This window comes from Phoxinus phoxinus, assembly GCF_949152265.1.
Source record: "Phoxinus phoxinus genome assembly, chromosome: 22".
NCBI classification, from domain to species: Eukaryota; Metazoa; Chordata; class Actinopteri; order Cypriniformes; family Leuciscidae; genus Phoxinus; species Phoxinus phoxinus.
The window spans coordinates 8732039-8749604 of record NC_136897.1 but is presented as its reverse complement, the minus strand read 5'-3'; the positions used below and the strand labels follow the sequence as shown (position 1 = coordinate 8749604).

General features: G+C 37.4%; 1 protein-coding gene across 4 annotated transcripts in view; it reads left to right on the top strand.

Annotated features, from left to right (window-relative positions):
• ttll7 (tubulin tyrosine ligase-like family, member 7) overlaps positions 1 to 17566 on the top strand; it is a 106507-nt gene that overhangs the window by 34181 nt on the left and 54760 nt on the right. For all 4 annotated transcript variants that reach the window (XM_079598230.1, XM_079598228.1, XM_079598229.1 and 1 more), the window contains exons 5-9: positions 955 to 1022; positions 1132 to 1290; positions 3764 to 3980; positions 4636 to 4800; positions 10262 to 10420. In XM_079598230.1, the coding sequence (XP_079454356.1) occupies positions 955 to 1022; positions 1132 to 1290; positions 3764 to 3980; positions 4636 to 4800; positions 10262 to 10420 (768 nt within the window). The remainder of the gene's footprint in view (positions 1 to 954; positions 1023 to 1131; positions 1291 to 3763; positions 3981 to 4635; positions 4801 to 10261; positions 10421 to 17566) is intronic.

The following is a 17566-nucleotide window of genomic DNA, read 5'->3' as shown; positions in this document are numbered from 1 at the left end:
TACATTGCATTCTGGAATTGTCTTCTCCTTAAAGGATATATGCTTTCTGTCTTAAAATCTTAATTAAAACAAACTTAAAGGAATGCATCACCCAAGAAAAATAAATAAATCATAATTTACTCCCCCTCATTAAACCACTGGAGTACACATTTGGTTACATATCAGAACCAATTGCATTTACTTGGAAAATAGCAGCTTCAAAAATTCTCCTTTTGTTTTCTGGAGAAGGAAAGTAATAGGGAATGTTTTATGTTTTCTTGTCTTTCATATTGAAACAAATGACTTTTACATACAATTCATATGGCATAAACGGTCTGTATGAAACAATAGTGTATTATGTTATTGTGAAAAAATCAACTGCATGTCGGTCTAATGTTATATACACAATATAAATAATTGGCTTTGATGCTTTGATCCATGAAACACTTTTCATACAGTTGCGTTCTGTGTTATTTTCTTTTTTGGGCAAAGCATGTTGTGCTTTCATACTTACTAAAAGGTGTGTTCTTAGAACACCTCCCTCCCCCCTGCCTGCTTTCCTGTGATTGGCCTAGCTGCCAAGCTACAGGTCATATGAGTCAAATTAATGGCCTTGTTCAGCCTCATTTGCTCAAATACTGAAAAACTCACCAGCCCCCATCCCTTCCTCTTTGCATTCAAAGCAATTCATTCATCTGTCAGTACCTACAACTACATGGGCTCTGATGCAGAACCAATTACCTTGGCCCTTAGAGTCAAAATTGATCGTCTTTTTTAGTTTTAAATTAAAAACAATGTGGGGAACTAAATAGGGGTTAAGAAAGGTCTGACAACCACCTTTTGTTTTGAGTCTGTAATTGGACATAAATGTCAAAATATTATAGTCTCAGTTCAAGACTTGGGCTCTAATGTTGTGTTTTTCCTCTAAGAGGTGAATAACCGAGTGCCCTCTAACAGTGTGATTATTTTCCTCAGAGGATAAACCATTTCCCGGGAATGGGTGAGATCTGTCGGAAAGACTGCTTGGCAAGGAACATGGCCAAGTGAGTTGAAAACATGATACCATATCAGATACATGACTGATTACATCTGCCTTCCAGCCAAGGAACATTGACTTTACTCTTCATTTTAATACCCTCTTCTTTACCTTAGAATGATTAAAAGTCAGCCTCAGGAATATAGCTTCATCCCCAAAACCTGGATCTTCCCAGCCGAGTGCACACAGTTCCAGAACTATGTAAAGGAGTTGAAAAGAAAACGCAAGCAGAAAACATTTATCGTTAAGCCTGCAAATGGAGCCATGGGCCATGGGTAAGTTACAACAGACTGGAAGTTTTGCATCCTGTGGAGTATTTAAAAATATATATATTTTCCCTATGAACAGCATACTGCTACAAAAGTGGCAAACATTTTACTGTAACATTTTGTTCAACCTAGCATTCTCCGAGAAGCTTAACATGCAGTAGAACAATTTGTAGGATACCCTGATCAACATAGCCTACTTTATTGGCTCTGGAACAGTATCCTGATTAATTATTCGTTGTTAAATTAACCTACAGTACTAGGCTTATGAATAGGGTTGGGTTATAACTAGGCTGCAAGGAGCTGCATGAAGTTCGACACCATTGTCAAAACGATCCCCATTCACACAGATCCGCGAAAACGACTAAAAAGGCTGTATTTTGCTGGCAGGCCATTAGATGGCGATGAGAAACTATAGATTGAACACGTAATACGCATGTGCATGACGAGATTTGCGTTTTTGTTGTTTACACGTAGACTGTTTTCAAAAGTTTGTGGTCCAACATACACATTTTTGCGTTTTTAGTTGAAAACGGTGTTGTGTAAACAGCCCCTTAGTTGAATTGACTCATTTTATTTTTGATGATCTTTACACAGTTTTTGAACAAAACCGGAATAAACACTGAACTAACCTCAGCTGACCAATGCCACTATTTTCTTTCTAGAGCTGCTTTACAGCTGAAATAAACTCGCATCATTTAATTATTATTTTCCTGTTTTTTCCCTGTAAAGCTGCTCTGAAACAATCTCTGTTGCATAAAGTGCTAAATGAATAAAGGTGACTTGGCTTGGCTTTAATAATATAGTTGCCACCACAAGCATTAATCTGAATGGCAAACTTGCAACTGAACTCTAACCCTAATAATACACCTAACCCCAGTCCTTTATCTTAATGCTGAAACCTCATACCTATGCTAAAAGGGTACTGCAGCAGATGGGGCACCTGATTTATTTATGACTGTCTTTTATCCGTTTGTAAATTAATATTTCTATGGTCATACGCTACAGCAAGCCGGTACTTATTAAAATGAGAAGTCATCAAAGGTTGAATTATTGTGCTGCATTTAACAAGTGAAAGGAGATCGTCTGCTAGGCTGGAGATTAAATTTGAAAAAGCGTAGCGTGACGCAGGAAATTAAGTTATATCTTCCTACGTAATTTATTTTTCAGGCCGAAAACTAAATGAATATTGTTTGCGTCTAAGCAGAGGCTTGTTAAAAACTGTGGCGGGCTAAAAGACGAGATCCCCACTGGTGCCAAATTAAACAGTCAGCCAAAGTGGGTTTTGATTACCTGCCATCAGCCCTCATCAATCATGTCACGCAATTCAAACAACCCCATTATCCTCTACAACATAACACAACACAAGCTACTGGACGCTAAACACACACCTGAGCCAACGGACGCCAAGCGCAGGACTAGAGACTGTGTGCCAAACCGGTGGAGATAAGGAAGATTGGCCAGTGTGCTGCTTTTGGCTGAGCGTCAAATTCAAGTACTCAGAACTCAGAAACAATTAATATTTAATTTTTAATTATAAATTACATTTTTATTTATTAAACAAAACACCTTTTAACGAGACGCAGCTATGGATGTGGCGTTTCTTATTGAAAACAGAATGCATTTGAAGTCTAATAAATCCTAGAAATCCCTCAAGAGCCACTTATTATGCTAGAGACTCAATCGCAGTAAATCATTTTTAATTGTTTTAATTGAGAGAATGGAGCGTCTCAATGTTACGCAGGTTTTTTTTCTGGCCCATGTTCCCGTTTGGTCATTTTCTGCAATGTTATGCTTGTACTAAACAAACAACCGTAAATGAGTCAAATGTATCTTGAGTCACTAGAGAATCTTTCGTAACATCACAACTCATGATAACGTTCAGCTGTGTTTTAATAGTGCTGAACCTCTACATTGAATTGCACCAAGAACAAGCAGACAAATTCTTTTGCAATATTTATCAGCTGACATAGCTAATAAATGACCTGTGGTGATCAAGCCCTCCTTCAGCAGCTTGCAGCCCTTGGAAAGTTGACGTCTCAGGTAATTGTTGAGGCCATGCAAACCGGACGAAGAGAAACATGTATCCAATTAAGTCAATGCAGACCAATGGTCGTATATTTTACCGTCAAAATTGTTTTTCTAAGGCCCCATTGTTTGTTAAACATCCAAACCTCACTTTTTTCATGTGTTTGGTACTGGTGAACACATCGTTGTCTGTATTCTATAACAGCCAAGAGCTGGAGATCTGTTCAACATCAAAATCAAAGGAAATAAATGATGGCATGGCTTAAAACAAACCAAGACGTCTGGTCTTATTAACCTGGGCCTAGTCAGGGTCCAGGGACCAGCGATAGAGACAACGCCTTATTAAACTCGCTCTCTCTGATACGCTTCAGAGGTTTGGAGTCTTAACCAACAATAAAATATGCACCACATTTTAGGGATGTGCTCTGATAGAGTCTTATCCTTTTTTTCCCAGGATATCTCTGATTCGAAACTGCGAAAAGCTCCCGATCCAGGACCACTTCATTGTGCAGGAATACTTGGACAAGCCTTTCCTGATGGAGGGCTACAAGTTTGACCTGAGATTCTACATTCTTGTTACTTCCTGTGATCCACTGCGTGTCTTCCTCTACAACGACGGCCTGGTTCGAATGGGTACAGAGAAGTACCACACGCCAAACGAGTCCAACCTGGTAAGTTGGCTCATGACATAATTAAAGCGATGTTGCCATTTTAATTCTATGTAGTAAATGAACTAATAAGTCATCAAAATTGACTTTATTAATGGTCAAAACCCTCTACTCCATACAACTCAAATAGACACTTTTCACAATCAAGCCAATCCTGATAGATAAAAGCAATTCTTCATAGGTAAAAGTATACAGTATGCTGCGAATGCTGTTTCATATTGACTTTAACACTCTTGTACATAAAGGTAACAGACATTAGTTAGAGTAGACACCATGTTTATTCATTTTTTAAAAAGTTCACACATTGTAAAGTATGTGTAAATGACATATTGAAAATCTTCCTAAAACTATTCTAATGTAAATGGTTGAAATGTAACCATCTGTAAAACTTTTTTTTTTTTTTTTTTTTTTGTAAACTGTCATATTGTAAATCTTCATTAAAACATGTTGCATTACAAAATGTGGCATTACATATATTAATAAAATATTATTGTATTGCCAATGTGAATTATTGTAAGAGAATAAATGTGACAATTTATATAATATTGGTTTTATTTACATAATTTACTTCTTTCAGCTGCCAAAACACTGACATTATGCTTTTTTCACAAATTTCAAAAAATGGCATCTATGGACTTTAATTTTGTAATATCCTCAGAACCAGCTGTACATGCACTTGACCAACTACTCCGTAAACAAACACAATGAGAACTTTGAGCGAGACGAAACGGTGGACAAAGGCAGCAAGCGGTCTATTGGGTGGTTCACAGAGTTCCTTCGAACCAACGATTACGACGTGGCCAAATTCTGGGGCGATGTATCAGTGAGTTGTTTTTATTTTATTGCTTCTCTTTGTTATCTTTTAAATTTAGGGCTGCATGATACAATGGAGAAATGTGATGTACGATATAACTTGTTTGATAATAGAGTGGTGCAGGAATGACGTCAGAACCCGGATGTCTAACTCGACGCTGGTTCTTTCGAGATTTCTTATTGGTTTTTATAATGGGGGTTTTCAATTAATGATTAAAATAAAGCCTGAGGTAAATATAACTTGTCTTGACTATACTTTGACGTTTTGTTCTACAACATACACTGTACACACTCACACCCAAGCTGTGCTTATTAAAAACACATGTTTTTAAAAATGAACATAACTACTTCAAAATTTGCGTTTTCACTATCAAATTATCCCCATTAGAAAACCCCATAGGAAAATCTTGAAGGAACCAGTGGCGAATTTGTCTTCCAGGTTCTGATGTCATACCTGCCCCACTCTATATGACACGGTGAAAGATTATTTAATTTAATTGATTTTCAAGTAAGTTTAACCATTACTAGAAGTGGGCTATACCATTTATGTTATTTTTGATCCGATACCTCAAGGCCAGTATCGATAGCAATACCTGTTACGAAGGTGAGGAAGTACGAACCCAATCGCAGACAGAATGCACTAACACAAAATTTATTGTTGACAAAACAAAACCCACGATGGGGCAAAACATAGACAGAACAACTAACTAGACTGTGACAGATAACTACAAGAAAACAAACAATTAATACAGGCAATAGCGCAACAGGACAACAGCTCTTCACAAGATACTCACAGACTGACAAAGGAATGACAAGGATTAACAATGAACCGACACAGGACAGCAAACACAAGGGGGTTAAATAGGGAGACTAATGATAACATAACAGGTGACACAGGTAAAGCAATAATGACGAGACTAATGATAACATAACAGGTGACACAGGTAAAGCAATAATGACAAAACGAGGATAACAAGGAGGGCGGGGCTAGAAGACGAGACAACACAAGCACATGGCCCAACAAGGCCATGTGTTTGCACATAAAACATGGGTCTGTCATGATCCTGCCTCAAGACTTAAAGAAAGACAAGGACTAGAAGGCAGAATCATGACAATACCTCTAAACTAAACTGAGCTCTTAAATGATTTTAAGAATAAAATGGGGAGTTATACCCACTTAACATTATATTTGAAAGCCATGCTTTAACATCCAATAGGCCTAAACTGTGAATTATTTGGTCCCGTGCACCGATGGTGTGAGGACCCTATTGGAACTGCTCCCGTTTATTAGATTAGGCTATTGTTTGCACTGTCAGAAATAAAATGTTGTAGAATTGTACTTTTAGTTTCTCACTGGGGCAGTAACCTCAAAGGTCAACCTTCTCTATCTCTAAAAGGATGCATATTAGTAGCATAAGTGTCATGGTTCTTAGTGAGAGAGGACCCGAATGTAGAAATGAGCGATGACAAGATATATTGACATTACAGTAGAAAAGGCACAAGATGTAACAGAGGAATGAAACAGTCCATACAGTAGGACACACACTGGGGAAACAGGCTGGTTTGAGACTGAACCAGACACGATGACCAGTGATGGAGACAAGGCAGCGGCTGAGAGAACCGGAGGCTTGACACTTGGTGATGAGACTTGACGTACAGTAGACTGACAGGACAGGAGAATCTCCAGGCCGGGAGAATCAGCGACCAGGGAGGAAGCAGGGCAGGAATTAACATGAGACACATGCAAGACAAGAAAACGAGAAAAAAAAAAATCAAGGCGTATGTTCATCCGTACAGTCATTTGCTTCAGTCTGTCACACGTATGCATTATGCCAGATTTCAGTTCGCACAGACAGACAATTCAAGTCTGTCGCACAGACGCGCTTCCCCATCCTCCATCCCTAACTCCTCCTCATGCAGGCACATGATTGCTCAATCTTGTCCAATCTCATTACAGTACTTGTATTACTTCCGCATGGAATTATGTAACTGGTGCTTATAAAAATTCTGGTTAATTGCCTTAGGCTCCGGGGGGTTCAAACCTCAGCGAGGTTTGCCTGTGGACAGCAGAGCTGAACCCTTCAGAGTGAAGCCTGACGGCAAATAAAATTCAGTGCCTCTACAATAATCTTAATCAAACAGAGTGGTCCTGAAAAAAACAACAACAACAACACACACACTGGCAATAGAGAAACAAAATAAAGAAACTAAAAATATAAGCTTGCAAAATAAAATAAAAGTAATACACAAAAGAAATAATACTAAATAAATAAATAAATAAACAAACTGGAACGGCAAACAAAAGAATACAACAACAAGACTGCAATCTTTCAGGAAACTAGAGAGAAAATACAATACAATCAAATCAAAGACTAGAAATCAAGAGAGAACCTAAAAATAAGGCTTGGGAAACCTAGAGCTAAAATAAAGACTGGAGCTTGTCTAGAGTAAAAAATAGGAAGAAAGAAAAAAAAATTAAACATCTAAAGAAAATAAATGCAAAACTAGACTGGCAGGAAAGACTAAATGTAGCGGTGTCTAATAAGACCCGTAGACACAGGCAAGCTAAAATGCATACAACGAACGCAGACAAAGGCACATAAAACAAACCAGCAAATACATGAGGGAAATGAGCACAATATAAAGAGAGCAGAGAACATGAAGAACAGGTGAACACAATCAAGAAAACGAGAACTAGACAAGGACTAAAAAAGGGGGCATGGTAACGGAAATAAGGAGGTGGGATGAGAGGAGTACATGGCCAACACAAACACAGTGCCATGTGCTCAAGCACAAGACAAACAAGGAAACATTAAACAGAGACAGAACAGACAAGGTGCCAGGGCAGGACCCTGACAAAATGATACAAGTATGCACCCTTTAAGGATAGATAAGATACAAGGTGTACGTACCTTCGAGGATACCTTATGAAAAATAACCATGGTGTGTGCCTTTTCAGTAACCATGTTTTTTTTTATTACCATGATTTTTCTACAAATATCATCAACAATTTACAGAACATAACATGATCCATTTGAACTTTTAACTATCAATTTAAATTACTTTAATTGCACAAACTAGCCTGATTCGAATAACTGTTACATGCACACTACTCTTCAAAAGTTTGGAGTTGGTAATTTTTTTGAAAGAGGTCTCTTCTGCTCACAAAGGCTGCATTTATTTGATAAAAAGAATACAGTATGTGGCAAGCAGGACGGGGCCGAGAGCCGTGGGAAGCGAGGCCGGTGGAGCGATTGCTAATGAGTGTTCACTGCGCTGCACCGGTCCCGAGTCCCACAGAGGAACTCAGGGAAGGTAAAAGGAGGAGTGACGACAGTGAAGGACGAGAGAGGACCAAGGACCTGGTGTATAAACATTGCGTACGCACAAAAAAGCTATACGGACAGTCTAGACCGTGCGTACGCACACATTTTTACTGGAGTGAGCGCAGTAATGAATTAAATAGACTTATTTAAACTGTTTTACATCTGATATACACATTTAGATTAAATATGCCACTCTCATTCATGGAGCACTGCAATTTCATGAAATGCAAAAGTTACAAAGTGTTTTTTTATTATTATTAATTTAAATAGAAATATTTGTGTTGAATGCACTGCTTTTGGACACTTTTCCTGTGGCATGCTGTGTTTTAATGTTTTGCCCACATAATTTGTGTTTTAAATAGCAGATTTTCTGAGAAAATATAATTATCAAAATAAATAATAATCGATGCGCACTTGACTCCGTCTAAGCGGATGGCTTAATGACAGACACAGAAGAACTCGCTCAGTGATCAGACGGCCCATTGACCGGTTTGAATAAGTCTGATAACACAGTGACTGTTTTAACAGTATCACAGTTGCTAAATCTTTAAAAAAAAAATCGTACTGACATCAAACCTTTAAAATGTGTACATTTTTACTTTTTATTTGTTTATTGTAAAATTTTTCAACTTAGAAGCTTTTTTTATGCACTGAATTTAAAATTGCTGGTTAAAAACACACCTTAGGATCTATATTTTTGCCTGAGGATCAATCCTATCGTTACAACATCAGTATCAATACTTTAGGATCAATCCGCCTATCCCTAACCATTAGTCATATAGCACATTGTGCGTGGACTTACTGAAGATCTTCAGATCTTATAGATCTTCTTTTTGCAACTCATTTTAACAAGCTAACACAACTAGAGCCTTTCACAAAGGTCATGTTCTTTCATCTATATGTGCTATTTTTTAATTGTCTTGCATTAGATGGACAGTTGCGGTGTATTTCAGTAATTTTTTAGCTTTTTGCGCCACTAGCAATGTCTTTTTAAGGCACTGTGTCAAGTTAAAAGAAGTTCTACAAATTATGCATATGATGTCATCGCTTCACACACGTCAGAAGACATGGCTCACCCAGATTTTTATCCCATTAACTTAACAGATTAATGGCTTTAATTTCATATCGCAATGCATATCACAACCCTGATGATAAGCTTATCGAGATTTGCAGTATTTTTCAGAATTCGATAGATCATGCAGCTCTACTTTAATCAGCCTCCTGGCTCAGGTTTCTCAATTGTATCAAATGTTCCTTTCAAAAAGGAATCTGTTTCCTGTCAGTGTGTTTCCAGTGTGACAGCTCTGCCCTTATCTTCCCCCTGCTTCTGTTTGCACTGCTTCTTTCTCCTTGCTGCCCACTTCTCTCTTTTGATCTAATTGTAGTTCTTCCATCTTTTAAATTGAGAGCTCATCCACTCACTGCACGTCTGCATCTGTTGACTCCTTTGCCAAGCATTCAGAAGTGTCACAATTTACCCAGCATGCACCTTCTCTGCAACCTATGTTCTCTTCGCAAGTTGTTCTCTTTTATTGAAGTAATTTCTCAGATGTAGAAGTCGGTCAGAAGGCACTACTGATAACTAATGTTAAATTCTCATTCATTTTGAGTCTAGCTGAGGACACGCACACACACACACACACAATTCTTTCTGTTCTCTGTGGGGGATGCACGCTGGGATCTAACCTGCTTCTCTGGAACTGCACGTTTGGGGTCCGCTCAGCAAACGTCCCGCCGGTTATCTGCCCCTCATACTTCAACACAGGCTCTGTTTAATCATGCAGGGAGACCGCCGGCCTGCCAGGCCTCTGATAAGCGAGTACAGCAGCTGATACAGGCCGTCTGTTCCTGTCTTCCTACGATCTGCCCCTGTCTTCCCGTAGCGTGCTGTCAGTCTTTGACCTATCATGTCTCTTCAGGGAGCTGGGATGTTAATGAGTCCCTCACACGGGCTGTTTGCACATGCAATGAGATTTCACGAGCATGTCCTCACCGAAAGTTAACACAATGTTATGCATATCTTGCGATTAGTGCAGTTCAATTCACAAACGTGACGTCCACCTTTGAATTTACAGTTTGGAGTTGTTTAAGTTAGTTGTGTGTTGTCTTTTATAACGAAAGCGTGTTTTGTGCATGTGTTCGCAGGAGCTGGTGGTGAAGACCCTGATAGTGGCCGAGCCACACGTCCTCCACGCATACCGTATGTGCCGTCCCGGACAGCCACCAGGGAGCGCCAGTGTCTGCTTCGAGGTGCTGGGTTTTGACATAATCCTCGACCGCAAGCTCAAGCCCTGGCTGCTAGAGGTCTGTTCTCACCTTCTCTTCTCAATCAGTACACTTTTTGATCCCACTTATGCTGATATACAGTATACACTCCACATTTGAGTGCCTTCACCTGTTAGAAGCCAATATGATGGAGGAAAAATCTAATGTTTATACCACAAATCTAAATCTTCTTCTTCTTCTTTACATTTATAGTGTTATCTAACAATGCTGTCCACACCTTATTATTGCTCATTTTTCACTGTGTGCCTTTAGAAAACCCTTACAGTAGTTTATTTGCGCTGTTAGTAAATCTGCCAAGTGTGGTTGCCAGAATAATTCGGTTAAAATACAGGAAAAACAATTTAAACATGTTTACAGAACAGTTTGGAACTGTAATTTACAAAAAAAAAAAAAAAAAAAAAAAACTGATAAGTCCATCAGTCCGTTTCTGCTGAAATAGCAAGGCCTTGTTGCTTCTAAAAAATGTTTTGTCCTTTTAGCACATAGGCTTGGTAAATAGTAAAGGCACACAATGAATGAAAGTTCATTACAAGTAGCTTTTCCACAAGCCAAAGTAAATACTAATATACAGAAGGATAGTGTCATGTACACAATTACAACACACCATTACAGTAACATACATGGCACTAAAATAATTAACATTCATTTAATAACATAAAACCCTAATGTACATAACTGATAACAAAAAAAACATACAAGAAAAAACATAGGCCGCTGAACTAAGAATTCTAAGAATGGTAAGGAACGGTTCCTGGTGTATTTCCATTTGAGCATAGTTCGGCACGGCACCATTACCAACCTTTCTCTGCCTGGAATTATCACCGTGCCGGTAGAGTGTGTGTAGTGAAATCAGGATTGGTCACTTGTCTGTTGCTTGGCTACCAGTTTCTCTGTAGCTGGATAACTGCTCTATTTGAGCGACGTAAACACAAATTAATAATAAAATTAAAAGAAATATCAGATCACCCTCCATGACAAGGTTGCTACTTACATCTCATATTGTCTGTAAACTCTGGTGTTAAGGCAATGGCTGATATGTTTGTATTACTTTTAAAAGAGCTCTGTTATCAGCCCTACAGAGAAAAATTAAACCATATCCGTACCGGCTGGCCTGGATCGGCACGGATTGGAATGGTTAAGGAAAGAGAACGGTTTGGCCTGATGTTGAAAAAGCGACTATAATAATAATAATGATAATAAAAAAATAAATAAAAAAACATCAAATGTGAAGTGTCACACAGGAAATTCTGGGAATGTTTACAGCTTTTCACTGTAAATTATAAGATGATTTGCCTTTTTTACCTAATATTTTTTTTTCCATTTAACAGTATTTTACTGTAAAATTACACAAGATGTAAGGTTAGATCTATTACAGGTTTTCCTCCGTATATTGTTCAGAAACTTACTGTTAACCAAATTAACAGGGTTTTACTGTCGCATTTTACAATCTTTTAAAATAAAATTACAAATATTTTTTTACAGTGATAGTTTTACGTTAGCTCACTAAAGTACATGCACATGTTTGTTTAAATACAGGGTTTTTAATCAAACAAGTTTTTTAATCAATGCTTTTCAATATTGAATGCAATCTACCATAATTGTTTCACTGAGGTCATTGTATTGCATTCAGGGATTTCCTAATTCATGAAGGACACGTGCAAAGCTCCTTTAGAACGAGATATCTTAGAAGTTCAATGTGTTTGCTTATCTTATGGAACTTTGTTTCACATTGGTTGCATGCCTATGACGCCTAAAAAATCAGTCTAGGTAGGCAGCTCAATAGATTTTTAACAAAGATATAGAGTTGAATGATTGCCAAATGACGCCCATTTTCCTTTTTTCTTTTCACCATTTAAGGCAAAACTTTCCATGTAATTCAGCTAAACAAGGGACTCCCTCTGAAAGATGATCTAAAGAGGCAGTTGTTTGTGTGTTTGAAAACAGTTGGTTCCTTAGATTCTGGGGTTTGGCATTTTTTCTTTTTTTTTCTTTCTGTTTCTCATTTTCATTTCCTTTTGCTGTGGTGTTCTGTAATGTTGGATGACAGTCATCTAAACAACATTTCCCAGCCGTTCCCAGCATGGACATCTCGACAAACATAAAACGATTGTGCTGACTATACCACTTCACCATGTGTTTGTCATGGTTATTGCTTAACCGTACAGCAACTATATTTTTTTGTGAATTGTAGAAGACACCAAACATTTACAACCCAGTTGGCATTTAAACGTTTATTCATGGTTCGAATCGACGTCATTGATAAAGATTGAATCACTGTTGAATTTTGTTTTGATTTTGCAAGATTTGTTGTCGTTTTTTTCAACGATCTTTCAAATCAAATTAAATTATAAGTGTTGAATTATATGTATTTTCTTAATATTTTTTAAAACCATTTTGTAACAGGTAGTCTGAGTTCTATTCTGTTTGGGGTGGGTTTTGTGTTTTGTTTCAGTGTCTCTGTTTTCAGTCAATCTCCTATGTTCATCAGTTACCTTCATTTCTCATTTTTTGATTAGTTTGGTCAGGTGTTTCTTGTTTCGTTGATCAGTTTGTCCAGTGTATTTAAGCCCTCTGTTTCCTTCAGTTCTTGGTCAGTCCTCATCGTGCTTTTAGCACCTGTTCTGTTCCTTGTTTCTAAAGAAGAGTTTTGTTTTGTTGAATAAATCTGATACTGCTGCAAGTAGATCCATCTTCTCACCTTAGTGCAACCTACACATGACACATCTAGCATTATTAATTTAGAATTGTATTTTTACGTTTAACTAACAACTGCTGGCTGGGAAGACCTATATCAAGGTGGATATTTCAATTTTGTAGAGCTGTCAATCGAAGCTTTAAAATATTCTTTGTTTAGTTTCCATATCATCTAACAATAAGCTGACCTACGGTCCACAGCAATCCATCCATTCATGATCAAATTTACCAATTTGTTCGACGTAAACATACGCATGTTTACATAAGACATAAGCGGTTTACATTTACATGTTTTGTCTGCAATATTTTCCCATGACGTCTTTGGCTGTTAGGACGCTTCATACTGGGTTTGAGACAGGGAGACGGAGTGTTTCTGGCTGTCTGAGTGCATGGACGTGTCCTATGTCAACGGTTCTTCACTCATTTTGCACTGCCTGCCCACAGTAAGGGTGATTTTGATGATGAATGTTGACTGCAGACTGGCAAAAAGGTGGTACTTCCTATGTTATGGAATGTACAAACTGCTCAAGACATTATTAAAACCTTGATTTTTGAAAAGCAGTTTTTATATATATTTGATTGTTCTAAGTATGTTATATTGGCAGCCCTACAAATTTTTGAGTGCTTTTGACTTGAGAAAAGGCTGCCTTTAACATCTTAAGTGGGGTTCCTGCACAACAGCAAGGATAAATGCTTAAATAGCAGCGTATTCAGGACTGACGTTCAGCATAAACACAGGGCTGAGTTTGCTTACACCAGAGCAAGAGCAGACTCTCTCTCCTCTTTCCTCCGTTTGACAGACACGCTGCAGAAATGTAGGTCAGGACTGTGAGTTAAGACGGTTAGGATGCAGGAATGCTGGCGCTCTCACATGTGGGCTAATGTGCCTTTTGCTAACCCAGAAGTTCCATGTCAGGTTTTCTGGATCACCCACACTTCTGTGTGTCAGTTAAAGCATGACCTAAATCTTTTAACCCAAACTTCTGGCTCCTGCTTCCATCTTACTTACCAATTCTAGAATGTAAAATGCCTTGGGATGATTTTTTTTTTTTTTGCCATTGGTTAAATTCTCTGGAGAATTTGATCTTTTATTAGAAACGTTTTATTTTTGGGCTTTTTGCCTTTTTTTATTTTATTTTTATTGGAAAGACGCACCAGAGAGGGAATTTTATCAAGGGATTGGAATCACACTGCAGGCTGGATTCAAACCCACGACTCCCATGTGAGCACCACTTTATGGCACATATGTGCTTACTGCTAGGCCACGGCTCTGAAAGAAAAGTCAATCTTTTTTAGGGAAGTTTGTTTTTCATGGACTTTAATTTTTGGACTTTTTGGACATTAGAGAGGAAATATTATTAAGGTAATAGGATCAGTTTGCATTCAAATTGAATTGGAGTGTAACAATATATCGTAATACAAAAATGCAACAATATGTATTGTGGATACCAGTGACAGGATAGTTTCACCCAAAATAAAAAATTACTGTGTAAGAAAGTTTACAGAGTTTTAGTGTCAGTACTACATTAAACTACTGTTGAATATAATGTATAATAATGCAATGGGTTAATATGTGTGGGTTCTGATAATGCCAAATGTCTTATGTTACCAGTATTTTATATATATATATTTAGTCAGTGACAGAGTGCAACAATATTCATCTAAAATAATTCTGTATTTACAGCTTCAGGATCATAAATATTTGTATTCTGGTGTCACCATTGTCCTGTGCATTGGGTTATCAGCACCAAGTCTAAGCCTATTCATTTACATTCACAATGTAATACCAAATTTAGCATTTTAATCAACAGTATTTATTAACCGTAATTAACCTTTTATCATATGTCTTGGAGTATCGCAATAATATTGTATCGTGATATGTATCGAATCGTGACAAGAGGGTATCGTTACACCCCTAAAAGTGAAAGTGTTTTTGTGTTTTTTAGGGCAAGCCGTTGAGTAAGTTTGTTATGTGGTTTTTCCTTTTTTTTATTTTTCCTTTTGCCACTTTTTATTGACATAAACATTTTATTTTTGTGGAACTGGATCACGTTGCAGGCTTTATTTGAACTCGCATGAGCACCATAGCTCAATGCACATGCGCTAACTGCTAGGCCACGGGCCCAGAGAAAAGTGATTTTGTTTTGTTTTGTTTGTTTGTTGTTGTTTCAAGTCAAGTAATGCAGGTTTTAGGAATGTCTCGTGTTGAGTGACGGTCGTTCCCCGGCAGTTCTCCGGCGCTGTTCGTATCTCTTTGCAGGTTTTGGGAGAGAACACAAACTGTGGCGGTAGATTCAGTCGTTCAGCCCCAGTGATAATGATCCCTCAGTGCTACTAGCAGCCGCCACAAACTCCCATCAATTAACATCCCACAAGCTCCTCACTGAGGGGGAAAAAAAGCTGTTTCTTTTTCACGCTACATTTACCGAGCGAACATTTATTTCCGATTTCAAGTGATTAGTCAAGACACATATCCACACTGCAGCATCTGACGGAGAGAGGCAGGAGGTGTGATTTTCTGCTGTCGGTTCTCTTATGAAAGTTTCAAAGCTGACTGTCGTAATCTTTAGTGGATAAATATTGGCAATTGTCCGCTGCGGTATTCTTTCAACTTCCTCCATCGTCCTCTATTTAATTTCAAGTTTTGATGGCTTACTCTTATCAGATATTCTATAAAATTTATTTCTTTGACGCAGAAATTGTTATGATTGATCTACAATGATAATTTATTCAGGTTTCAATACATATGCAGGTCTTCTGGTTCTTTTATCAAGACACTTTACTGTCTGCTGCAGTGGCACCAAAAAAGTAACCTCTTGCTTTGACAGAGAAATGTCATATTCTCCTTTTCTTCATCACTTATCAGCTGTTTTTCATTTTTTATTTTCAGTTTCTTTTCCCTCTTATTTGCAAATGAGGCTGAAATGCCATCTGGGGTTTTACAATACCTTCAAACTGACAGCTCTCTCTTTCTCTCTCTCTCACTCACACACATCTTACTGAGAGCTCTAAAACTTGTGTTTTTAAAGGACCCCAGCTCAAATAAACATTATGATACATTCATTGACAATCAACGCTCGATTTGCAACAAAACACTAACACAGACACATTCAAATAACACAATTTCTAAAAAGCACACACTGGATAAATTAACACTTAACACGCATATAAACCGACACTGTTATACAAATACACTTCAAAACGAACACACTAATGCACACACAAACACACCAAACACTAACATGCACATTTTTAAAACCACACATTAACACAAAAACAAGGCTTTTTGAATATTTCGAATATTTGAAGGAAAATATATATATATATATATATATATATTTTTTTTTTTTTACAGTGCTGTCAAAGTTTACATGCTCACAAAAAATATCAAACAAATATGAAGTTAAATATGCAAATAATAATAACAGCAACAGTAGTAGTAGTTGTAATATTACAAATAAAATAATTTTTAAGTCATTTACTGCTGTTTGAATTCTGCTTTCTAAAGACCGGTCAGAAAACTAATTAAACATGATTATTTTATGCTATTGACAGACATATTCTTTTTAACAGTTAGAAATACAAACCTATTTTTAAATTATTTTTGAAAATGAAGTGAATTGAAGCTTCTTTTCAGGTTTATACATTTAACTGTGTATCTTAAAAGATACACTTACTGCAATACAAAAGAAATATTTCCAGATGCAATTTAAATTGTTTTCTGTACAGTGAAAATATGAACTCTAATTATTTATGTTGGCTTAATCAAATCACACTGTTTTCTCACACAGCATAAATGGGTCTTTATACAATACAAAATACATGTACATATTTTTTTTTAATAAAATAAATGTTTTACTTTTTACTCTTTTTTACTTTTTATAACGTTTTCGAAAAATGCAGCTCACTTCTGGGTACAAGTTAAAATATGGCTAAGTACACACCATTAAAATAATGTAAATGCACATCATAGGACTGCTAATATACACACTCCAACATAAACCTAAATCAAAAACACACAAACGTGTACGCACGCACACACAACACACATCGCTACAGTAAAACAACTCAATCACACTCAAACAACACCCAAATACAGCGACTAAATGGATCTAACATTTCTAAAACACCAATACATATGCACCTTCAGAAACACACATTGGCTAAATAAACACTTAACACACACATTTGCACACATAAAGCTAAAATGACTCACACTTACTCAACACACACACACACACACACACACACACACACACACACACACACACACACACACACACACACACACACACACACACACACACACACACACACACACACGCTGCAGCAGCACTTTAGCTCTGGCCAAACAGCTAATGTTCTGAGGCTTTTGTACTGATTTTATCTTCTCTGCGGGTTTTATTCTCCTTCCATTGACATTCAAAACATTTGAGCCATTGATACGAGCAGGAACACAAACATGGAAAC